At 39.6% G+C, this 27,398-nt stretch overlaps 1 protein-coding gene across 5 annotated transcripts in view; it reads left to right on the forward strand.

Annotated features, from left to right (window-relative positions):
• Positions 1-27,398, forward strand: part of LOC131254340 (uncharacterized) — a 158,913-nt gene that overhangs the window by 35,812 nt on the left and 95,703 nt on the right. For all 5 annotated transcript variants that reach the window (XR_009175507.1, XM_058255340.1, XM_058255330.1 and 2 more), the window contains one exon: positions 17,777-17,899. Coding sequence is in view for 4 of the 5 variants with exons in the window: in XM_058255340.1 (XP_058111323.1) it covers positions 17,777-17,899 (123 nt within the window). In the remaining variant the exon portion in view is untranslated. The remainder of the gene's footprint in view (positions 1-17,776; positions 17,900-27,398) is intronic.

Consider the following 27,398-nt stretch of genomic DNA (forward strand, 5'->3'; position numbering starts at 1 on the left):
ATTCCCACCCGCACCACCACCATCCCCGTCACCATCATCATCATCATCATCATCATCGTTACTGTCATTAGAGTCATTGTCACCCTTATCGCTGCCATCACCATCACCAGACCCATTCCCCGCATCACTCTTTGACTCAGACTCGGTGTCAGACAATGTCTCCCTGCCACGTGTCCCCTGTGATAGTGACTGTTGCAGGTTGCCCTCCGGACTCCTCGTCAATGGGTCGAATGCCTCATTAGGAGACCTCTGCTGCTCCACATGTGCGTCAACATCAATCCCTTGTGTCTCTGCTTCCGTCGCAACATGTGGCTCTGGTCTCCCATTCGAGGTATCTCAGTCATCTAACCTAACCCACTAGTAAACTGGGTCATCCTCCTCATCCTCAACATATGCATGTTGTCTGACCGTCATCAGGTCTTGTGGGTCTTCCTGCGCTTTTCTTCTTCCTTCCACAAGGAGCAGCCTCTCTCGTAACTTCATATTATAGTGATAATACACTAGCTTCTTAAGCCTCTCATACCCTAGTCTATTACGTTTATTTGTGTGGATGAGGGAAAATGTTCTCCAATTCCTTTCACAGGGTGATGAGGATACCGTCTGTGCAAGCACATGGACAGCCAATCGCTGTAAAACCTCGCAGTCGGTCCCGTACATAGACCACCATTTGCTTGCATATCATAAAATTCTTTCATTATTTTAGATTTTCCAAAATAATATAAAAAGTTTATCGCAGTAACTCACATGCCGTCATGGTGTTCCTTCACTTCACCACAGGGTGGCACCCAAACTTCCAACCGCGTCGCGGAATCTAACAATCTGCTGATGGTATATAGTAACTAGGATAAGTATGGAATGGTCGGGATGAAGATAATGAGAATGTAAGTGCGGAACATATTTACCTCACTACCAAAGGTGCCCTTCCCTGTACAATCGGGGAATAAGTGATCGTACACCTAATGTACATCCCTCTTTAATGAACTATCTTCGAAGAGATTCCGTTTGTAGTGGTATTTGGGATTCAGGAAATACACTGAAAACTAACATATACACATCAGTACAACCCTCATTTATTATTGCATATAGAAAAAAATCCATATAAATACTTACCAGCCTGATGTAGTGGGTGAGAAAGCGTCCTTTCCTAATGGTCGTCTATTATTGTATGCACTCACTTATATGCATTGGAATCTTTAACCATGATGGCCTCTTTCATCAGCCGTATGGACAGATACAACGACCCCATAGATGGATGTCTCATTGTCCACCATCCTCAACATCACATAAATGTGCTCTAGAATACCCACTATACCACGCACGCGATCCCAGAATGTATTTCTCAGCACCAGCTCCTCGATTCTCCAGGTTACTTTTGTCAACCTCCCTTTCCATTCTTTGTAATCATGAGAGGCGAAAAGCTCTCATAACCCGTCTGTGTTTGAGGATGCTACTTAAGGCGATATAATTTGTGGTGAACCGCATCGCCTCAGGGCGCACTATATCCCCACTACACCTCTCGCGCATCACGGCTAATAACCAGGTGTGGTTGTATATGGAGTCTGTGATGAGCTATGCATCAGTAATTATGGTCTTCACCGACGGCCTATCCTTGATTGCCTCCAGCATGAGATCGATGTAATGAGCTGCGTAGGGGGTCCAATACATATGATACTTGTTCTGAATATCCTTCCCCGCCTTAACAAATGCACTCCCATTGTCCGTAACAAACTGCAGAATGTTTCTCCTCCCAACATCTTGCATGATGTTGTGCATTAGCTTGTAATATAGTTAGAATCTTTAATTTTATTACTCGCATCTACAGACTTTAGGAATACCGCCTGTCCCTGGGAATACACCATAAAATTTATGATCGACATCTTCGTCGGTCCGGTCCAACTGTCATACATGACGGTACAGCCGTACATCTCTCATGATTGCTTATACGAATCGACGTATGTCTTCATCTCTGCATGTTCATCATCCAAATACTTCTCCATGATCTTAAAGGGCATGGGCGGCTGCACACTGTCACCCTCACGCTGCACTTCACGTATCATATTTTTGAAGTGTGGGCTTGCGGCGGCATTCGCGGGGATTTAATCGTATATAAAAAACTTTGCTATAAACTTTTCAACTTTCTTCCTCACATCCCCTCCACTAAACATGTCTTTTATTTTCTTTTGTCTCTCCTGTCTCTTTGTACATCCTCGGATCTGAAGGTAGATCTGACACTCGCATGCTACTACTCCTGCCCATGCTTCATAATCCTCCCCGCCTACTATGCTCCCATCCCCCACACCAAACACTCTCACCTACTCCACTCTCCCCACGAAGCTCATGGATAGACCCATCAAATCTAGGCCTACTCGTGTCCCACCTCCTCTGTTGATCCCCCTCCCACTGATCTCGTATGGATTCTTAAACGGTGTGTCTATATTCAGGATCATCATCGCCATCGAGATCCACTACATCCTTGTCAACCATATATGGTGGCCGCCCCAGCTCCTCCTTAATCTCCCTCTCCCGTGCATATTGTTCATCTCTTGTCTTCACATTTTTTTTTCTTCCAATATGGCTCTCATCTCTTCTCGCACATCCTGTGGGCACTTAGGGCAATCTACATCATTGCGATACCCTCCCGCTAAATGCTCCTTCAAGCGGGTTACGCCATTATTCCTTGATACATGGCCACATAAATTACGTATACTCCCGAATCGATTATCGGGAGTGGGCCGGCCATATTGTCACCCTTTATCATGTTGTCTCCCTCCTCTTCCTCCTGACATTTTATCTGTAAAAGAATATTATATTAAAACTTGTTAGGGCCCACCTTGGTGAATGTGTTGTATATCCATGCCGCCCATCCATTTTACCATATTATTTTAAGGAACGATCCTAAAAATGAGAGTTATTTAAATCTCAGATGGATGGCGTAGATAAAACACATACATCATGGTGGGGCCATAGAGCACAATCCAATAGGCAGTAAGTAGCTCAAGTAAAAAATCCATGCAATATATAGGTCTTTTTTACATTACCAACAGGTTGGATGGCAATTAAACATTACGAAAACCTTACAATGAGCCCTTTGGAAATTTTAATGGTGAGGCACTCAATCACCACTGTTTCCTTTAGTGTGTTCCATCTGATATTTGAATCTACTTGTTTTTTTGCAATATGTCCTAAAATGGTCTAGAGAAACGGATGGATGACTTGGATATACAACACATCATCAAGGTGGGCCCCACGGTAAGGGTAACACCCACTAAAGTGTTACCGGGGTGCCCACCTAATCCACTCCCGTGTGCATGAACCATATGGCCCAAAGAAAATCCACTTAAAATAGTGAGATCTTAACCACATGTGCCTCATCATGTGCCTTTATAAAACTGTTGCAGGAAGATATGGGTCCACTGTTTCCTGTGGGTCCTAGAAAGGTTTCAATGGTGGGGATCATTATCCCCACTGTTTCATGTGGTATGATCAACTTGATCTTTGGATATGCTTCAATTTTGGGCTCAACCCCTTAAATTAGATGGAAAAACGGATGGATGGCGTAGATAGACCACATGCATTCAAAGTGGGCCCAACTGAGTTTACTCAGTATGATAAGAGTGTTCCGAGTAACTTAGTATGCAATCCCATTTCATGTGTGCGTCCTACCCTGCCCAGACTATTATCCAACTGGGCAGAGCTCTGTGAGGGCCACTGTGATGTAAAGGTCTTATCCACACCGTCCATCCCTATTTACAGATCATTTTAGGGTATTATACTAAAAATGAGGCAGAACCAAGGCTTAAGTGGGCCGCAAAGTGGTGATCGAACGCCCGCCATTACAAACTTCTTAGGAGCTGCATAAGTTTTAGATCAAGCTGGTATTTATTTTTTCACTTCATCCAGGTCTACATGACATTATGAATAGTTTGGATTGTAAAAAAAACATCACAGTGGCCCCTAGAAAGGTTTCAATGGTGGGTGTCATTATCACCGCTGATTCCTTTGGTGTGGTCCACCGGAGCTATGGACCTTCTTCATTTTTTGGATCATAAGGTAAAATGATCTTAAAAAATGGATTAATGGCGTGGATAAAACCTTTACATCACGGTGGACCCCATAGCGCCCTGCCTGGATGGATTATGGTGCGACCGCTGACGCTACTTGAGCTCTATTTGTATGCATGGTTCAAAGGAGATCAAAGTTACATGGGCCCAATAATGATGTTGTTAGTATATCCACACCATTCATCCATTTGGAAAGACCATTTCAGATCTTGATCCAAAAAATGAGTCATATCCAAAGCTCAAGTGACCACACCACATATTGCAGTGATTCTCACTGTTCAAACAGTCATAGGGCCCACCATAACATTTATTTTCCATCCAATCTGTTCATAAGGTTACACAGAACTGGATGAAGAGGAAAAACAAATATCATATTGATCTAAAATTTCTGTGACCCCCAAAAGGGTTTCAATGATAGACGTTCATAGGGTCCACTGCTTTTTACAGTGTGTTCCAATTGATTTTTGGATATGTCTTATTTTTCGGCTCAACTCCTCAAATGAGCTATTCAAGTGGACGGACGATTTGGATATAACCCATACCTCAGGATGAGACCCACAAAACTAGGTGACGTCTGTCAGTGGTGCGTGCTACACGGAAGTGGACTGTGTACTGAGTAACTTAGTACGCCAAACGTACTGAGTTAACTCTGTGGGACCCACTGTGATTTATGTATTTTATCCACTCCCCTCATCCATTTTACTAGATAATTTTAGATCTTTGGCCGAAAAATGAAGCACATCCAAAGGTCAGGTGGACTAGACCACAAGAACAAAAACGGATGAACGTTTAACGTTGAATATTCTTGGGGGCACATAAGTTTTGGATCAAGATGATATTTGTTTTTTCCCTTCATCCATGTCTTTGTGATCTTATGAACAGGTTGGATGACAAATAAACATCACTGTGGGCCCTAGGAAGGTATCAACGATGAAAATCATTACTCCCACTCTTTCCTGTGGTATGGTCCACTAGATCTTTGGATATGCTACAATTTTGGGCTCAACCTCTCAAATGAGATGGAAAAATGGATGGACGGCGTGGATAAGCCACATACATTCAAGATGGGCCCAATGGAGTTTATCAGTACGCATACATCGTACGCCAGCCAATCTGCGTCCGTTCAAAACATGTACGCATCAAGTTGGTGCGCTAGGATGGTAGGTGGGGTCCACCTTGATGATTGTACGTAATCCACTCTGTCCATCCGTTTTATGATATCATTTTAGGACATACGCTAGAAAATAAGGTGGATTCACAAATCAAGTGGGCCATACGAGAGGGAAAACTGGGGAAAGAGTTTTTTACCGTTGAAACCTTCGTGGGCTCCACCTTGATGTTTATATGCCATCGAACCTATTTATAAGGTCATTCCCACTGGGATGAAGTGAAAAAACTGTCCACTTAGCCTCATGCAAAAATCCCAAGTGAGGCCCAATTAAAAATATTTCAGCGGTGGTGATTGAATCCCCATTGTTTCCTCTAGTGCGGCCCACTTGAGTTTTGAATTCACCTCATTTTCAATCACATGTCCTAAAATGATCTTAGAAAACGGATGGACAGAGTGGATTTCTCACAAACATCACCTCGCAACCCAGCGGTGCCCAAATGGTTTTAAAAGGGCTTTAAGCTGATTTTGGGAGGCAGAGGGTTTTGGGATTCCGAAACCCCAAACCCCCAAATCACGCCCACATCGCCTCAAATCGCCCAAAATCACGCCCAAATCTCGAAAAATTTTCGATTTTTGGGGTTATTTTTCTGGGTTAGATGATATTCACTCACCTTCAAGCTGCAACGATCTAATTTTTGGGGGAGCTTCCGATCACAACCTCTTTTCGATCACAGCCCACTTCTTTCCGATCACAGCCTACCTCTTTCCAATCACAACCAACCTCTTTCTAGGTACGAGATCCATCGTTTAAAGATTTTTTTTTTCTCCCTTTCTTTCCAATTGTTTCGAATGATTTCGCTGTGTTGAATCTACCGATATCCTGCTACTTTTATCAGCGAAATTGGTAGGTGACTACAGTAGCCTCGTAAATGGGTAGGTGGCTATAGCATGTTTTGCGAAAAAGCCTGCTAAAAGTTCTAATATCGTCGATATCACACGATATTTTGTGATGTCGTGAGATATCGACCGTTATTCATCGATATCTCGACGATATCAAGCATTCCCCTATTTTTATTATTTATATTATATTATTATTATTATTATTATTTTTAAAATTTTTAAGTCTCTGTAGCTCGGTTTCGTATTGCTGGAGTGTGATATCGATAATATCAAGCCGATATATTGGCTGATAGTATCGATATTATGAACACTAGTTGTCACCATCATCATAAGCTTTTCCCTTCTATTTGAAGTTTTCTTTATGTTTCTATTTTCCTGACCATATTCGAAAAATGAGTTCTTAAGATCTGCTTGGCAAAAGTTTTATGATGGAAAAATGGAATTGGAAGGAAATTTGCAAAATGGAATTGGAAGGCCATGAACCTTGCTTGGTAAGTGGCTATGGTAGCTTGGGATGGAGAATGAAAAATTCATGGAACCGGGTAAGTGCATGTGTAGAAAATAAGAGGGAGGGTGGTTCACTCTCTAATTATCACCATACAGAGCTTTCGGGATTTGGAATGCAATGATAGGAAGGCTCAATGAGTTTGAGAAAGGGTTATCGTATCGGAGACGGCATGCATGTTATGTTTGTGGGAGAATCTTATTGTAGAGATGAATCCCTTCACCTTGCTTTCCCTACTTTGTATAACATCTCTTCTTGCCAAGAGGATATGTGACTTGGGGTTTCAATGGTGCGAGGAATGTGGTGGTTTGGTGTCGTACTTTTTGAAAGAAGCCTACAAATGAAGAGCTTGATGATTTCATCCTATTGCTAGGTGAAATTTGGTTGTGGTCAAGTTATTCCATATCTATAACGGTGGCCGTAATGGTCACCACCATTACTAATACGGGTATCGGCTGTAATGGCCGATACAGGGGCATAATGATTACGACCCCCGTAACGGTTAAAAATTTTCTTTTGCCTGAAAATTTTGAAAAAATATCTAGAAAATCCAAAATAATGTCAATATTCTAAATATGTATTTTTTTTTTTTGTTTTTGTTTTTGTTTTGAACATGTTTATGGTAGTGTAACGGTCCACTCTTTGGTGAGAGTGTTGTATTGTGCTGTCTAGTGAATTTGTGAGTATGATTATATGTCTATAATATTTCCACATCACAATCAAGCATTAGAACTAGAAATCATAAAAAGGCATAAATACTACATTTTCTTTCTTTCTTTGCTTTTTTTTTAAAAAAAAATTAAAAAAAAAAGGCCCTTGGAGCTTCTATTCGCTCAAATCACTTCAATCTATGGTTTTAATCTTAAGAAATAAAGTAAAAGTGGTCGAAATCTATTATAAAATGATCTAAGAGAGTTTTTGGAATGAGAAAAGTGAAAAAAAATGAGAAAAAATGAATTTAAATAGAAAAAATTGGTTGTTTTTCAACCGTTATGAGGTTAACGATCATTATGCCCTGTAACAGCCTTTATGACCACTGTAATGGCCGATATCGTCCCCAAAAACCAACTACTCTGTTTCACCCCTGTAACGCATAACAGTCATGGCCATTACCTATGCATACCAGTAGAGGTGTACACGAGTCAAACCAAGTTGAGCTTGGCACAGCTCGACTTGGCTCGACCACTTGCTGACCCCAGCTTGAACTCAGCTCGGTCCTTGAGCTTGTCTGGCCAGCTCGGCTCGGCCACTTGCTGACCCCAGCTCGAACTCGGCTCAGTCCTTGAGCTTGTCTGGCGAGCTCGGCTCGGTTCGATCAGGAGCTCAGGCTAGTTCGAGCAGCGTTCGCCTGTGGAGCATTTTCACAAACACATTGACTGCACCTTCAAAATCTCACTATGTGTAAAACAATAGCAGTGGTTTTACAAGTATTTCATCAAGCACCTTGTAAGCAACATAAAAATCAAGAAAAAAAGGTATTTGTACGGATTCAGATCCATGGGAAGAAAAGCTTTGATGGCTGAAATGAGGACGTGAATTGCCAGTTACCTTACATACAACAAGTTCCTATGGCCGGAAGCTTTGTGGGACCTAAAAGAAATGGCTGTGATAAATTCACTTTGCCAATCCGTCCATCATTTCTCAGGCTCACCTTCTCCATCATTTCATATGCGTACCTTGCCACCAGCCACACATAATGTCATTTCATCAAACACTTGATGAGCAACAACAATATCAAAGTAACCGAGTCACTGAATTGGTTTGATTCGAGTTGGGTTCGATCTGAATCGAGTCAAGCTCGGGCAAGCTCGAACTTGGTTCGAAATTTTTTCGAGCTCAAAAAATCAGCTCGACTCGTTTCAAACTCAGTTTCGAACCGAGTCGAATTGAGCTTTTTTGAGTCAAGTTGAGTGAGCTAACTGAGCTAACTTTGCTCGTGTACAACCCTACATATCGACCTTTACAGGCGTATCGTAATGTATACAAAACACCTTGGTTGTGGTCCCTAATAGTCTCCTTTTGGGTCATTGGTGACGGAAGTTTGATTATCATGCATTTTCTTGATTAAAAACTTTCTATCGTCATCTTCACAGGGCGGGTGGTGAGGGAGTCTATAACATCCTTGAAAGGCATTTTTTTAAATAAAAACTTTGATAATATTATTACTAACAAGCTAAAGCCAAAGATTTACATAAGGACAACAGAAAAGGATTTATAACTCCCACCAACAAACCAGAAAATGAGCAATAACCTTTGATGTTATTGCCTATTCCATTGTAAGAGATTTAGCACTACTAAAAGCCCCTAAAACCCAACCCTCACGATTTAAAAAATTGATCATTCCTTTCTAACCAATTTACCTAGATGCTCGCTAACAAACTTAATTGCCAGATTTTTTTTCCCGATTTCCCATTACCGTCACCATGCTATTTCAAAAGAAATCTATTAATGGAATTCAATGAGACCCATGAGACTCCAAACAGTTTGAAGAAACTATCCCACAATCCTTTTGTGAGCGTACAATAGATGAAAAGATGATCCACCGATTCCTTGTCTTGAAAGCACAAAAGACATGCATTCGGATGAACAGAACCTCTTTTGCAAAAATTACCTACTATTAGCACCTTGAAAGGCATTTGGCGGCATATGGTCCTCGAAGAGTCATTGTGCTTAGGTGGTTTGTGGCCAAGGATAAAGTGCTAACCTTGTGCTTTAAGAATGATGAACTTGCCAATCATCTTTTCATCCATTGTAACTTTGCATCTTCAGTTTCGTGCAAATTCTTAGCTTTATTCGATATGTAAAATTGGTTGACGCCATGCAGTTTGGGGACTTGTTCTTGGCTTGGAAGTGGGGGCTAGGATAAAGGAAAGATTTGGAATTTATCATTGCTGGCCATGTTGTTGTCAATTTGGAGAGAGTGCAACAAAAATGATAGTGCTCAGGCTTTGGAGCTCATGTTGAATGGTAAAGGGTAGAATTATCTTATGAGCCTTGGTGCTCTCACTCAATTAAAGGGATGTTATCATCAGTGTTTAAAATATCGGTATCGTGTTACGTATCGCACCCTTGGGATATGGATATATACAATGTTTTAAATATCGACGATATTGGCCGATATATCCCACGATATATCTTGTATCTCACTTGTGCGATACGAAATGCATAGGTAGTGCTAATATATCCCACCTATTCGATCTGGTGAGCATTTTCGATTTTCGATCCATTTTTATTTTTTTTGCTGTAAATCACCTTAAATCAATGTCAAATGGTTACAAATCTATGATTCTTCATGTTTTCTATGAAAAATCATGGATTTGGAGCTTCAATTATGAGATTTGGGGGAGATGGGGCAAGTTGCGAAAAATTGGGAAAAGACAATTTCTCAATGTCTCACAAATCAGTTGCAATCTTTGTATCTAAACAAAATCAAACATGTAACCTAATATGGTGATTCTTCTTTTGCTTTTGAATGTATTGCTTGTGTTTCCATAAATGTCTTCTTACGTTTATAAATTATATGAATAGACTTTAAATATACTTGCATCAGTTCAGTTGGACAGTGCATGTAAGGACCCCATACAAAGGAAACCCTATTATGTGCACCTTTTTTTATTTTTTTATTTTTGTTTTATTTCTAAGTGTGTATTGATGTCTTTTTCAACAATCCTTGAAGTTTGCTTGAAAAATTCGACCAATTTTGCAATGTTCCCATGTTTCCCAACAACAACGATACATTGCTCGATACAACCGATATATCCCATGTGATAACCAATATGTATTTGTATCCCACGGGTGCAATACATTATGCGATAATGATATTTAAAACATTGGATATGTATCAATTATTGCATGGGATTTATTGGCTGTATCATGTAATATATCACTGTTGTTGGAAACATGGGGAAACATTGGAAAATTGATAAAAAATTTCAATGAAACTCCAATGATTGTTAAAAAAGACATCAATTGACACTTATAAATCAAAACATTACAAAAAACAAGTGCACATAATATGTTTTATTTGTATGGGGTCCTAATCTATGCCTTGTCTAACTGAAATGATGCATGTATATTCAATGCATATTTATATAATTTATAAATATAAGAAGATGTGTGGAAACACAAGCAATACATTCAAAAGCAAAAGAAAAATTACAAGATCAGGTTACATGTTTGATTTTATGTTTGGACACAGATTGCAACTCATTTGTGAGAAATTGGGAAATTTTGATTTTTTTCAAAATTTTGCAGCTCGGTTCATCTCCTAATTTGACACTAAGATTGCTCTCAATCCGTGATTTTTCATGTTTGGACACAATTTGACACTAATTTAACATGATTTACAGAAGGTAAAAAGGATTGAAAAAAAAAAAAAAAATGCTCATCGGATCGAACATGTGGGATATATCCCACTACTTGTGCATTTCATATCGTACAGGTGGGATATAAGATAGATTGTGGGATATATCGGCCGATATCGTCAATACTTAAAACACTAGTTATCACAATATCATGTTGGGTGAAAGGGTATTATTGTATAGGTAGTGTTTGCAATATCAATACTATTGGCCGATATTATCATTATCGCTGGCTGGCGACTTGATATCAGCTGGAAACCCCTTAGAAAAAAAAAAAAAACAAATTTTCATGTATCGTGTGAAATATCATTCACCATTTTTGCGATATCATAGATTTTATTTGCAGATTTATCCCTTTTTGGATTGCATAATTACCAAAAAAAAAAAAAAATCGAAAAGAAAAAAGAAAAAAATAGGAAAAGCTTTGAATTCAAGAATCTCAATTTCCTTACCTTTTTTCTTCGTATAGATGTAAGATTCAAATTGCGCACGAGATTTCGGCGAGAAATCTGCCATAAAAGCCTATAGATTTGGGTTTGATTGAAGGAATTTGGGAATTTTGGAGAGATTTTAGGGTTTTGGTTCTTCCGGAACCCTTTCCTCTTTCAAAAATGGGATTGGATTAGCTACCGATGGGTTTGAGTAGCGAGATTCGTTGTAGAAGTGACATCACCAAGTTTTGTGGGCCCCACCATGATGTATGTGTTGTATCCACACCGTCCATCATTTTGGAGGGATCATTTTAGGGCATGAAATAGAATGAGGCAGATCCAAAGCTTGAGTGGACCCCACCATAGAAAACAGTGGAGACAGTGATGCCCACCGTTGAAACCTTCCAAGGGCCATCACGAGGTTTATTTGAGATCCAACCTGTTAATAAGTTAACACCAATGTTGTCAAACCGCATATGCGGTTCTGTGCGATCGGATATGCTTGTGTGCATATGCGATCGCATAATTGCACATGCGGTTGCATAATTTTTTTTTTTGAAAAACAAAAAACAAGGAGAAAATTTGAAAAAAATGTAGAAAAATATAAGAACTCAGGAGAAGCTTCCTTAAGTCAATAGATAACTAATATAGTAATTTTACATATATAAAGTTAGTTTGTGACTTGTTAGAAAAATGAATGAAGTACATCAAATTCAACATTCAACAATATAGTTAAGTAACAAAACAATCAATAAGCTATTTATTGTACAAATACAATTTTGAAGTTATATATTAATGTTTATTATTTATACTTTATAACACTAAAACTACTTACAAGTTACAATTTACAACTTAGTTACAATAAGTTACAACTTAGTTGCACTAAGTTACATTCAACAATATACTTGCACAACTTATAGGTACAAAGTTACACTAAGTTTGATTTTTTGCAAAAATAAAAAATAAACAAACACAATAATGTGCCAACAGTTGGCAGATATGCGATCGCATATGCTGTATGCGATCGCATACATCGCATATCCTCACACATTTGGCATATGCGATCGCATATGCACTGTAATGGCATATGCGATATGCATATGGGAATTCGCATATGCGAATATGCAGTCGCATTTAACAACGTTGGTTAACACAAACATGAACGATGGGAAAACATAAATATTAGCCTGATCGGAAACTTCCGTGGCCCCTAAGAAGTTTTTAATGGTGGGCATTTAATCTCCAATGTTTTCTATGGTGGGGTCCACTTGAGCTTTGGATATGCCTCTTTCCTTGGCTCATGCCCTAAAATGATCTCTCCAAAATGATGGATGGTGTGGGTACAACACATACATTATGGTGAGGCCCACAACTGTTAGGGACAAATTTCCTGCTAAAGCCTTTCATGGGATGCCGGGGACGCGGTTTGGCTAAGTGACGTTGCCATCAGCCTGGTGGCTAGTGGTCGGTGCTATGTGGACCCCACCATGATGTATGTGTTTTATCCACGCTGTCCATCCTTTTTGAAAGATAAGTTTAGAACTTGATCCCAAAAATTAGGTAGATCTAAATCTCAGGTGGACCACCCCATGGGAAAACAATAGTGATTGAATGCCCCACCATTAAAAACCTCTTAGAGCCCACTGTAATGGTTATTTGACATCTAAACTGTTGATTAGGTCATACAGACTTGGATGAAGGGAAAATATATATCAGCTTAATCCAAAACTTTTGTGGCCCCTAAGAAGTTTTTAATGGTGGGCGTTCAATCAACACCGTGCGGTCCACTTGAGATTTGGATCAACCTCATTTTTGGGCTCATACCATAGAATGATATGGAAGAATGGTTGGACGACATGGATGAAAAACATACATCATGGTGGGGTCCACAGAGCACCAACCATTAGCCATTGGCCACTTGCAGGGTGAGTAGCCTATCCGTCACCCGATCTGTTTTTGATGCGGGGTCATTACGTGTCGTGCGAAGCGCTAACGGTTGTGGAGCTCTTAGTTGTATGAACGGTACAAAGGAGATCAAAATGTCCCTAAAATAATGTATTTATTATATCCACACCTTCATCGATTTCCCAAGATCATTTTAGAGTAGCAACCTAAAAATGAATCAAATCTAAAGATCAAGTGGACCACACCAAAAATATAAGTGGGGACAATGATTCTAGCGTTAAAACATTCTAGGGCCCACCATACCATCTATTTTCCATCCAATCTATTCATAAGGTCACACAGACCTGGATGAAGAGGAAAAAAAAAATATCATATTGATCCAAACCTTCTGTGACCCCCAAATGGTAGATGTTCAATCCCACACTGATTTTTACAGTGTGGTCCACTTGATCTTTGGATTTGTCTTATTTTTCAGCTCAAGCCTTACGACGAGCTCGACAAATGGATGGACAGTTTGGATATTATACATACCTCATGATGGGACCCACAAAACTTGGTGACGTCAACACACCAGCGATATCAGTGGTGTGTGAGGTACACACCCAATCCGCTTCCTGTTGCGTGGTGTTAGCTCGAGACAAACCGTTCTGTTTGTCGTGGGCTTTGTGGGGTCCACTTTATGTATATGTTTTATCGAATCCTTCCATTCATATTTGAATATAGTTATTTTAGTTCGATTGATCAACGTATAGCTTATGACCCTATACAAAGGAAACCTATTATGTGCACATCTTTTTTGATATTTTATGATTTAAAAGTGTGTATTAAGGTCTTTTTTAATAATACCTGAAGTTTCAATAAAAAATTCAACCATTTCCCCCATGTTTCCTAAAAAGTGTGATAAATTACGCGATACAAACGATATATCCCGTGTGATAACTGATACGTATCTGTATCCCTAGGGTGCGATACATTGCGCGATACCTATATTTCGAACACTGTGTATAGGTTTCATTGTCTTTTGGGTCTCTCGTCATTCGTAGCTTCCTTTTAGGCTTTTATATCATTTTGGTTTGGTTGGATACTTGGCGAATTACCTTCCAGAATAGAGTTCTATAATAGGTTGCCAGCTTGACATCAATATTACCTTCCAAAGTTGAGTTCTATAATAGATTGCCAGCTTGACCTCAATCTTAGTACTTTACCTAGGATTGGGATTGGTTGGCGCACTGCTTCCAAGCAGTGTTCCAAACATTGGTGATAGTATCGTTTGTATCGCCTCTTTTATGGGTATCGCCAAGTTAGCGATATCGAAACTGCTGGCGGTTTGAAAATTTCAAAATATCATTGATATTTTTTAATCATATTGGCAACATTTGTCAATATTATCAATATTGGCGATATTTTGAGAAAGTTTCCGTATAAAAGTTCCCTTGTATTGGTGATACCATCGATTTATTGATATCCTCAATGCCATTGATGATATCCCTCACAATAGGGAAATAACCATACATAAGAGAAAATTGGGAAAAAAAACTCAAAAACCCAAAAAATCTCCTTTTTGTGATTTTTTTGGTATTTTGTTCCGTAGGTGATTTTGATCACTCTTGGTTTTTATTTGATCAAAGTTTGGATTTGGGGAGAAATCTCCGCTCAAAACAAAAACGGGTTGGAACTCAAAAGGTGTTGAAAATCCATAGAAATTTCTTCTTCTTCTTCTTCTTCTTCTTCTTCTTCTTGCTTTTTGTTTTTTGTTTTTGATTCTTCTTCTGCTTCTTCTTCTTCTTCTTCTTCTTCTTCTTCTTCTTCTTCTTTTTGCTTTTTGTTTTTTGTTTTTTGTTTTTGAAATGCTAGCATGGATTACAATGGAAATCCACATCTATATATGATTCTCATGCATTGACATGGATTTGTAGCGAAAAATTAACATTTAAGTGAAAAATGAGGGAAATTGGTTAAATCCTAATTTTTCCATTTTTATATTGGAAAAAAAATGTGTTTTTCATTGTTAATTTTTATAGAAATTTTATATACTAATAAATATTGGCCATTCCATTAATTACTTACGATGAATTTTTTTGACAACACATGGTTGGGTCCCTATAAAATGAGAACTTATTATACATGGTTTTTTTTTTTTTTTTTTTTTCCCCTGTAATATTTTGCTTCCTACATGTATAAACATGTCTTTTAATGTTTCTTGAAGTTCCACTGAAAAATTCCACCTTTTTTCCCAATGGTTCGCTCAGACAACAATATTTTCTGAGTATCAGTGATAATAAGGTGATATTGATACACGTTTCCATATCTATGGTCATCAATGCATGTGACGGTACTGATACTTTGAATACTACTTCCCAGCAATGCTTTCATCAAGTATGGGCGCGCATAACATGAGAACTGTACTATATGAGATCCTAACACCAATAGGATTTCTTATTACAAGCTACTGTATGAAGTTTTTATTGGATATTTTGGGAATTAATGCAGGGGAACACTCGGGGTGGGCAGCCCGTGTGAGGCGGGTGGCTCGTGTAAAGCAGAACCTATGCGAAGTGGGGCCCACGAGGGAGGTTTGGCCGAGGTCCTAACCCATACGATGTGGGCCTAGGCTATGAGATAAATGGATTGATTCACCGTGCTCTATTAGTTCGAGCTTTTAGAGCAAGTGGTTAATTGTCCTGCATCAAAGTGGTATTAGAGCAGGAGGTCTCGTGTTCGAGACTTCTCACCGAGGGTGATCAATGCAGGGGCATTTTCACACTGGGCTTGAGTGGGGTTGCCTGTGGGATGCAGGGGTACACTCGAGGTGGGTAGCCCGTGTGAGGCGGGCCCTGCTTGAGTGAAGCAGGTGGCTCGTGTGAAGTGGGGCCCATGAGGGGGGTTCAGCCGAGGTCCTAACCCATGGGATGTGGGGCCTGGGCTATGAGATAAATGGATTAATTCGCCATGCTCTATCAGTTCGAGCTTTTAGAGCAAGTTGTTAATTGTCCTGCATTAGGAATGTTTAATGGGATTGTGAGGATTTTGTAGATGCGTGTTGAGAGAATGGATGATGTTCGTATTTAATATGTGAGTAGGAGATTTTGTAGCTGTTCTAGGAGAGCATGTTACTCAGTTGAATTCTGCATTTGCTAAATATGCTGACATATTATGTCCTTGTCAAACCTTTTTGTGTTGTTGAAGAAATTGGAAAGGCTTCAAAAGCCTTTTCTTTGGAGGGGCAATGCAGAAAAGCAGAAGTTCCACTTGGTGAAATGGGAGGACGTATGCTTGCCTTGATTCTTAGGGGAGCAAGGATACAAATCCTGGGCATCATAAATAGAGTTCTTTTCAAAAAATGGTTGTGGAGGTTCGAGCCGTCAGGAATGACGATGCATGTATCTAGAAGCAGATAATTGCTTCAGATTCTCAGGGGAACAGGGACAAAAACTCTGGGCACCATTAATAGGGCACTTTCGGGAAAATGGTTGTGGTGGTTTGGGGACAATAAGGGAAGGACTCTTGAAGCACATAGTTGCCGCAAAATATCGTGTGAGGGAACACGACTAATTACGAGGTCTTCTCAATACAGGGTGTATGATCTATAGAAAGTTGTTTTCAGTTGGGGCTTCAGCAAACAAATATACATTGAGATTGGGGATGGTTCTTGAACAAGACTTTTGGGAGGACATTTGATGCGGTGATAGATTTCCATGCAGGGTCTGTGTCATTGGTGGTCAGACAAGATTGTATATTTTAAAGAGGCAAAGTATCACAATGTTGTCGGGGGTGGAGGAGAGGGTGGTTTGGAATCATTTCTTTCCAAGAAACTTCAAAGGGATCATTTGAAGGTCTTCTCAAGATGCGTATCCTTTGCCAATTAGTTCAGATACATGGAGGTGTCGCTTGGAAGGCTTGGGATGTTTCTCAGTTACATCTTTCTATATGTGCAGTGTTGTGTGATTATCATTGCTCTTGTTGTTGTGTGTCATTGCTCTTCGATGTAATTCAATATCCACTGCTGTTATACTGAAAAATATAAATGTAGACTGAATTAATACTTGAGGGGACTTTCTTATGCTTGCAGCTGGGATTAACTTGATATTGCACTGATTTTAAACCGCCTTGGTATTCTTTCATGTGTTTCAGTATGTCCAAATGTTTCTGTTTAAGGGTTTGTTTATTGATTGAATATATAGGGTTGAGTGACAGTGAGTTTGATTTTTTGCAGCTACAAATTTACAGCCCATTTGAATGTACCTGAAATCGCTACTCATTTGGCGATTCTTGTTGGAACAGATTTTGTCTTGGGGCAGGGCGGAAATCCATAACTGCACTAGGTGGGGTTCAGTTTATCCACCTTTTCCGCCCAAGCCTATTGTGGACTCCTAATGTATTGTGCAGTTATTTGTGTGGGAAATTACGCCACATGCCCTTCTTTCCAAGATACATCCAAATATATCTTTTACTACTCATTATAGCAATTGATTTCTGACCGGGCATTTTTAATGGATGACCAGATCTTTAGAGATGCTTGTGGATGTGAATCTGGCAGAAGAAGGCATTTTGAGGTTGCTCTTTACTTCTGTTTATCAGATCCTTTGTAAGGTTGGAAACGATAATGAGGTAGCTCTGGCATCAAGGTATGTCTCTTTTCTTCTTTCTTAATATTAAGCATGACAAAAAATTTGTTCTTGTGGATAAATTTTTTTTTTTTTTGGAGGGGCCTTGTGGAGAATTTCATTATTATTGAGTTGGGGAAAAATGAAAGAAGAGAAGATAGGCCAAACAAAAAATCTTCTTTTTCTTTGAGCTCCCCCAATAAAAAAATCCTTTTCTTGTTTCTTCATACAGATAAAATATGTTCTTTTCCTCATCACATTTAGATTTGTGGATCTGTTGAGGAAATTTATGTTGTGATTGTTGATGAAAGCTGTAGCCATTTCCTTAAATCTTTAAACTGCAGGATCTTAGTGCTAGTTTCTTTTGGAAACTAACTCTTGGTATTGGCCATTTTATTTCTTCAAAAGAAACAACTTACGAACTTCTAACATGCAATAGGCAATATGATTAGCTCACAACAATGATTTCTGAAATAAACTAGAATCTTCATTCAACCAAACAACTAAAGGAAATATATGAAACACGTGATCTCTACTGTTGGAGGGAGAAGCGGATGATCTCATTATGCTTTTGGAGCAGCTCCATAGTCTGTCCATCTTTGTGAGATAGGGATGCATTATTGTGGAATAAAGGAAAGTCTGGTTGGTTCTCGGTTAGCTCATTCCACAAGTTGGATTCTTTTAGCCATCATTCGGTGAGCACAAAGGTCACACCGATTTGCTATGGCACTGCGGTGACTCCCCAGGGTAGCAACTCTTGCATGGCTGGTGGGGAGAAATAAGGTTCTCACAATCGATGATCTTTGGAAGAGGAAGATGGTGATCCCCAAATGCAAAATTTAGGGTCGGTTGATCATATCTCTTTATCCACTGTCCATTTGGTAGAGTGATCTCAGAGAGTTTCTTGGCGATCTTTGAGGTTTCGTGGGTGATGCCAGGATCCATGAGAGCCTCCTTTTGTCTTGGCATGGGGATGGTGTTGGGAAGAAAGAGAGGATGATTTGGAGACTTTCCTTCCTGGCAGGCATTTTGGGTCTCATGGGGAGAAAGGAGTAATTGATGCTTCCATAGTCACAGTGGGCTGGTTTCAAAGGTTTTTAGAAGGGCAAAATTGGATGTAATGGGCTGGGCCTCTAACATAAAGGCTTTTGTTAAGTCTCTTCTCTCATCTTTTTCTTGGTCTGCCATGTACGTTGTCTTAGGTTTTTCTTTGGCTTTGGTTTTATTATTATTTTTTATTTTTAATATTTTTATAATGAAATTGTTACATTTCAAAAAACAAAAAATAAATAAAAATCAATGATATCAACATATGTTTCCATATCCTAAGGGTGTCATGGTATGCATCTTAGTTGCATGATCCTTCTAACAAAGTGTTGCTCCCACTTCAAATCGCGCTTAAGATGTGTGCTCCCTCTCCTTCTATGCAGTTGTTTATATGGTGCTAACGTTGTGAAATAGGTGCTCCCTTGCTCCTTCACTTGAATTTGTTATCACTTTTCTTCACGCTTTGTGCAACTACTATGAATGTGCAATCACCTACATTAAAGCTGTCCGGTGCAAAATGCATGATTAAATTGCTCATGTGTTTATTTCTGTTTAAGTGGAGCATTGGTTTAATCATGCATTTCACTTGTAATCTTTTTGCTTCTCTTGCTCAATAGTTGCAATCCAAGTTTGGAAGAGACGTAAATGATTATTAGGTCTTAGTACATTAGCACTTGAAGTGCACCTTACGGTTCTGTGGTCTAGACTGTTGGTCTAGTGGGTTTCATGGTGTATGGGGGATGCTCAAAATGTAATGAATTTGAAGCTCCCACCCATATGATCTTTTTTGGGTTTTCTTGTATTTTTTCATAAGCATGAATCCGTGATGCCTAGAATCTTATGAATTTGAAGTTCTTACCATGATAACATAATGGTAAAGATGAGAACCAATGTATTTAATAATGGCAACAGTGGTCGTTACCAATGTTGTCAAAATCGTATGACGTATCGCAAATTGTTGTAGTGGTTGAATTGTATCCAACCGCAAATCGTATCATAAATATTAAGATTTTTTATTTTTCTCTTCAAAATTTAAAATATAAAAATATAAAGAAAAAAATAAAATAAAACTCATCAATCATCCCTTTGCCATCAATATGCACAAAGTAATATCATGTTATGCTAGTGTTGAAGGTTTCTTAACTTCTCTATCTTTCAAGAAATTTCCCCCAAAAAACATACATTGGATCTTTTGATAATTTATGTTCTTCTTACCTTCTGGGAACATAGAATCACGTTGGAAAAGTGTCATTCGACACTATAGACTGACAAAAAAGATATTTTGATTTCTAAACATCATTCCACAATACATATAGGTCAACATGATTGTAACCATCCATAAATAGATAGTCTTTTGGCATTTACCTTTTAATGAAGTTGGCATTTAGAGAAAGAAGAAAAAATGATGCTTTCAAGCAAGGTGTTCCATAACAGTACCGATGGCGTTATGATATGGGCCGTAAAGGTTGTTATGCTACCCCCCCGAAAAAACTGTTACATGATTGTACGGACCATTACGTGACTATTACAACTTTTTTTATTTTTATTTTTCTCTATAACGTCTGTTATGGCCGTTTTGGCCCTGTAAAGCGTAATGGTTATGACCGTTGTTGTTAAGTTTGGAATACCTTGCTTTCGAGTCATGATTTATGAATAACCCCCTGTCATATCATATTTGGAAGTGCTGCTCTTCTTACCACTAAAGAAGTTCGAGATCAATAAAGTATAAAATATTTAGGCATTACTACTATCTAAATTCCATACCTTAAATATTTATTTAGTAAGGGATGGGACACGCGGAATGCATGTGGAGAGTAGGGAAGAGAGAAAAAAAAGGAGAGAGAGGGAAAGGGTAAGGCCACACACATGCATTGCGTGTATGCATGTAGGAGGAGAGAGACCGGTTCAACAATGGGCAACCTATCCCAACCTTTTCCGAATCTATGGGCCACTTGAGCTTTAGATCTCAGTCATTTGGGATGTTGTAACATGAGTCGGCGGAACAGATGTATAGAGTGAATGCTAGACATTAATCATAGTAGGCCCCACAAAGCCTTTGTTGCATGGCTCCTAACATGAGCCTTTGCCATTGGTAAGGTCAACCAAAGCTGGATGACGGGAAATTACAAAGAGAAGCTTGATCCAAAACTTTTATAGCCTCCAAAAAGCTTGTAATGGTTGTTCACCACTTTTTCTAGTTGTGTGGTCCATCGGAGATTTGGATCTTCTTAATTTTTGGGTTGATGTCCTAAAATTAGTTGAAAAATGGATGGACGGCATGGATATACAGCACATTCATCAAGGTGGGCCCCACATGGTAAGGGTAAGGTGTTACCTTATACCACATAATCTACTCCCTTTCCAAACACGATTTACTTGCTTCTTGCGGTGACTACAACTATATCTGGTTAATCCAAGCAAGTGCTTATACATTACTTAGTACTAGCTAAACCCTATGAAACCCATGATGTGATGGAAGATTTCACTCACAACAATATAATACAAGCCAAACTAAGAATCCAAACACACCCTTGGTGTTTTATCTCCTTTTAGCCATGTTACCTGGGACCTTTGTCGTCATTTAATCTCTTCATCCCACAATCTAGCATTATATTTTGCACAATATACCTCCCGCCATGCTTCTCCTCCTCCGACAATTCCCCCATCTCTTCTTTTTAATCAAACCTTTGCAATTCCTGAAGAAGATTGGATGTTTCCTCCTCCCAGCCTTTCAAATGCACTTTTTTCCATTCTCATATTTTCTTTTTCATCAACTTTAATTTTTAAAAGAGATAGAAACCTGCACCCCCATAAACCGAAAAGGATGTCCATCACTTTGCTACCTTCTCCACGAAACCTTCCACCTCTAACCAAGCTAACTCAGATATGAAAGGGCGTGGACCCCAATTCTTCTCATCCACCTCAAGCAAAACCAGACAATGATAAGAGAAAGGTCCGGGCATACTGCTCTAATGAATCAATGAGAACTTCTCTGCCCATTCCATAGAGATAAGGAATCTATCTAACTTGGTAGGCTTAGCTCGCCCATTCGACCATGTAAATATAACACCTCCATTAGAAGGTCCACCAACTCATTTTTTAAGATCCAACCAGTGTTTAAGTTATCGGAGAGAAATTGATAATATCGCCAGTAATTTTGGTGTCGCCACACCGGCGACACCAAAACCTACTAATTTCGTTTCTCTTCCAAATGTCGCCAAAATTTTGGCAATTTTTGCGATAAAATGGGTTGTTGGACATAAATTCGTTGTTGATACCTTACCACGAGAATTTCGGCGACTGTGTAAATTTGTAAAAAAAAAATTAAAAAAAAAATTCATTTTTAATTTTTTTTTAAGATTAGAGAGAGTGTGTGATTTCCGGTACCTGTAGAAGAGGATTGGTTGATCGCAAACAGTATTTGGTAGGCCAATTGCGAATCCATCGAAAGTTGTAGGCCCGAATTCCGTAGATACGAAAAAAACCTCCAATTTCCCCTCCTTTTTTCTTTTTTTTTTTTCGATTGGATAATATATTTCAAACGCAATAGGGATTTCAGCGAATCTTCAGCGATTTTTTAATTTTTTTTAATAGATTTTTGGTTGAGATTTGGGCAAGAGTATAGGGTTTTGAAACGGTGTGTTTGGAACCCTTTTTTCCCCCAAATTGCTTCCACTTTCATTTTTTGACGGGACAATGCTGGCGCAATTTGCGACTATGGAATGGCCCACCTTTAATGCCCTATGGGCCACACTATAATCTTATGTGCTTTATTCGTGCCGTCCATCTATTTTGTAAGGTCATTTAAGGGTATGAACCTAAAAATGAGTCAGATCCACTTTTCAGGTGGACCATACCAAAGGAAACAGTGGTGATTGAACACTTACCATTGAAAACTTATTTGGGCCCACTGTAATGTTTATTTTCCATCCAACTTATTCATTAGGTCACGTAGACTTGGATGAAGGGAAAACATAAATATCAGCTTGATTGAAAATTTTGTGGCCCTGAGGAAGCTTTTAATGGTGTCCATTTAATGACCATTGTTTCCTGTGGTGTGGTCCACCAGAGATTTGGATCTGCCTCATTTTTTTGGCTAATGCCCTAAAATGATCTAAAAAAATGAATGTATGGCATGGATATACAATGAAATGCATCTAGGTGGGCCCACTGTCAGGGTCCCGCGCATCTCCCTGGTGCACAACTCGTCTCTAGTAAGAGACGGATTGTCTGGAGCTTTCTTGGGAACTTCCTGGCACAAGAGCGCGGCTTAAGCTGCGACCCGAAACCATCCAAATGGATGGGACCCTGACTATAGGGCCTACCTCGATGTATGAATTGTATATCCATGTCGTCCATCATTTTGGCCAGGTTATTGTAGGGGCATGGTTCGAAAAATGAAGCAAATACAAATTTTAGGCGGACCACGCCACAGGAAACAATGGTCATTGGACACTCACCATTTATAACTTCCTAAGGTCCACTCTAGTGTTTATTGACCATCAAACCTACTGATAAGGTAACATAGACCTGGATGAAATGAAAAAAAAAAATATCACCTTGAGCGAAAACTTTTGTGGTCCAAAATAGGTTTTTAATGGTGGCCATTCAATGACCACTCTTTCAAGTGGTGCAGTCCACCCGAAATTTGTATTCGCTTCGATTTTTGCACCATGCCCTAAAATAGGCTGGCAAAAAAGATGGACATCATGGATATACAATACATATACTAAGGTGGGCCCTACCATTAGGTTTCGACGGTGGTCGCAGACTCCTAGCCACAATGCTCATTTCAACTTTCAAGGACAAAGCCTGGTCAAGCAGATTTTTTAATAGCTATAAATTCGTATGCCTATATGAGGATTTCTATCCCATATGCAGACATATTTTAACAATCTGAGCCGTTCTTTATCTTGAAAATTGAATGGACTAGTCACAACTCACAACTTTAAATCCAAAATTCTTAATGAATGGATGATTCTATATATATTTTTTAAATAGCCGAGTACTCGCCCTCACACATGAAATCCTTTTGTGAGATCCAAGCCATTCACCAGATTGGACCCACTATGTAGATGCATTATGTCAAATGATAAGCCATTCTCATCATGTAAGACAATTATATGAATTCCCACCAATCCGATGTCTCAAGTGGACCACCCCACATGAAATAGTGGTCACTGAATGCCCACCATTAAAAACTTATTTAGACCCACAAAAGTTTGGAATGGATGCATTAATTGGATGGTTGGATGGATGGATACATGGGATGGATGGATTAGATGGTTGGATGAATGGATTAGATGGTTGGACGTGATGGTTTGGATGGATGGTTAGTAGAATTTTGGTTATTATTGAAGTAATTTTTTACGGTAGCGCATGCTTTTAGGTTTTCATTAAATGAAAACTTATTATGTATGCATTCTTTTTATAATTTTTTTAATTCCTAAATATGCAAATATGTGTATTTAGGCATCTCTTGAAGTTTCACTAAAAGATTCCAGTGTTTTCCCCATGTTTCTCCTTGTTTCCCCTGCATTTTTGGTTATCGGCGATAACGATATTATATCTTTATCTCCAGCCAGCGAAACTTGTAGCGATACCGACAACTCGAATACTGGATCCAACCAGAGAATGTTTTCATGCTTTTAGTCGTCTGCCTCTCATTTGACTTCTCATGAAGGCATCTAACGACATTGAAGTCCCTTCCCAAACACCATGGTAAGCCCCGTCTGTTTCAACATCTATCCAATTCCTCCCATAGTTCACTACAAAGCTTTGGTTTGCATGGCCCATAAACTGTTCTGAACATTCAATTGAAACCCCGATGCGATCTCTTTCAAAACCACAGATACAAAGAATTCTTCTGACCAACTGTCCTCTTTGCTCCAATTCTCTGAGTTCCAAATAACCAATATACCTCCCACTAATCCTATCACTTGTGTAGCTACCCAGTCTTTATGTTGACTCCACCATATCAAGTTTATCCACCTCTAATCTATTTCTTTCAATTTAGTTTCTTGAAACTCTGCCAACTGAATTCTGTATCACTTGTACATATCCTTCATTTGGCATCATTTCTGTACACAGTCCATGCCCTTGACATTCCACGTCATGATCTTCATTGGCAACTGCATGGACCTTGTAGACACCCTCTAATCCTTTTCTTTGTTCTAGTTCCTACCTACAAATTATTGTCATCCAAACGCACCATTTTTCTAAGCCTGGATTGAATTTGTTTTGGAAATAACTGCCTCCTCCCCCTTTCCTCTACAAATTTGAAATAGGATACATAATCCTTTGGTCCATCTCCAAAACTGACCCCCACTAGCCGAGCAACCTCCATTGTCGCCAACTTAATTCTTTTCATCCCTTGCACCATGGAATCCCTTCTATTTTGCAGCTGGCTACTCTTCAATCGCAGGGATTGAAGTCTGGTATGACTCTTACCCGCACCGACCATGGATTGTGGGTGCTGTGCAATAGCTAAAGGAGTCATCACAGGAGTCCCTAGGTCTTCCACCTCCAGAGGCGACCCAGCAGACAAGTGATGAGTCCATGTAAGCACGTCTATGGTGATCATGCCTTCATCTTCATATGTGACCATTTGACATAGAAGGGAAGAATTCTCTATCACTGCGACTGAAAGCACCTGAGATGCTTCTGCAACCTTTGGACTTGTCGAAAACTCTGTCTTCTCCAGTTCTTGGTCTTTTATTTGAGATAGAGCTTTCCCCGTGTTGAAAGGTGAGGTCTAAACGCATTCTCCTTCAAAACATGGATGTGCGCTTCCCCGGAAATTGTGACCCACCTTCTCACAAGATGGAATCAGAAGTATAGGCAAAGAACTTCTTTGGGGTGCCATCTCATTTTCCAGCAACTTCTCCTGACTCAGGCCCCTCTGGAAATCTACCAGGGCTTCTTCAAAAAAATGGTTTTTAGGGTTCGACGCCATAACTTATAAAAGAGTCCTCATGTGCAATATTGCTACTTAAAACCCCATGTAGAAACTCCAAGTCATGCGGCTGAGTATCGACTTTGGTGTTCGGCCCAACTTCTAGTCATGCGGCTGAGTATCGAAAATATGTTTCGCTACACTGCCATTAACTACAGCTGGCCCGAACTTTCCGCATATCTCACTGCATTATGCATTTGAACAGTGTGATGTATGATTACCTCCAAATTTTCGACACGTGTTACCACCAAAGCTTCTCTAGCTCCATGCGTCAGCATCTCGTCCATTTCGTCTGAAATCTGAATCACCTTTTTCATAACCAATCGTGTTACGACACTGTTTTTCTGCCCCTTTCAGTGTCTCGCGAGAGCACACCACCGGCAGTCCTTCCATGCGGACCACGGGTGCTTTCAACGAAGCTCGCCCATCTTCTTCCTCAGTGAGCTGCTGTTTCTTCTGCTCCCGGATCACTGTAGTTTTAACTTTGACCTCATCAACTCTTAAGAGTGGTCTGATTCGAATAGGGGATTAGCTTTTTCTTTCTAATCTTTAATCGCACAAAATGCAATTCATCACTGTCCTCCGCTCGTCTATCAATCTCTGTAATCTCCCTGATGCAAGCTCCTATTTCTTGAAAATATCATCGATCCAGAACTCGAGTGGTATATTCCATATCTGATGCCAATGTTCTTCCCAATCGAATACTGACCAGCTCTCTCAATTTTGAATCTCTGCAATCAGATCATTTGGAAAAGATACAGCAGCCGTAAAGTCCTCTCCAGCATGTTCTTCTCTTCCCAACGATACCAGCATCATGCCAACTTTGTAAGTTTTTGGCTACTATGTCTTCTTCAGAGAGACCTTTACTTTTTTCTGTAAACCATTCCACCACCATTGATTCCGTAATCCTTGGTTTCACAGTGACAACAAAAGAAAACTCAAAAGTTTTCAGCGAATCCTCTAGCACTTTGTTGTGGATTCTCAAAACTGATCCTTCAATCGAAGATTCCCTCCATACGCACTTTTTTCCTGGGTTTTTCGTTTGCTCTGGAATTGTGTGCTCTTTTTTCCATCTTTTGCGAAACTACATCCTTATAGGTTTTCCCTTCCACACCCGGCAACATTGTTTCTGAACTCGATCCCCCTGATTGATTACCTTTCTCCCCTTTCATCATTGAATCCTTCACTGTAGACGCAGGCCTCCCGAAGATGAAACCATCTTTCTGTTCTCTGTTCTTCCTTTCTGGACCATACCTAACTTTCTGAACTTTAAGCTTAATCCCCCCAAAACTCTCCCCATTCAGCAGGTGAACTGCATTGTCCACCTCCTCCTCTGTACTCAGACAGACAAAAGCGAAACCTCTTAAGGTATTTGAGGCCCTGTCTTTAGGAATCACTACCTCCATAACTACCCCAGCACTTCCAAAAACCCATTCAAAATTGATAGGTGAGTGTGACCACCCTTCCTGGAAAGATTGAACAAACAGGGTTCGGTAATTTGACAGCAATTTCTCTCTG

This window comes from Magnolia sinica, chromosome 1 (genome assembly GCF_029962835.1).
Source record: "Magnolia sinica isolate HGM2019 chromosome 1, MsV1, whole genome shotgun sequence".
Classification (NCBI taxonomy): domain Eukaryota; kingdom Viridiplantae; phylum Streptophyta; class Magnoliopsida; order Magnoliales; family Magnoliaceae; genus Magnolia; species Magnolia sinica.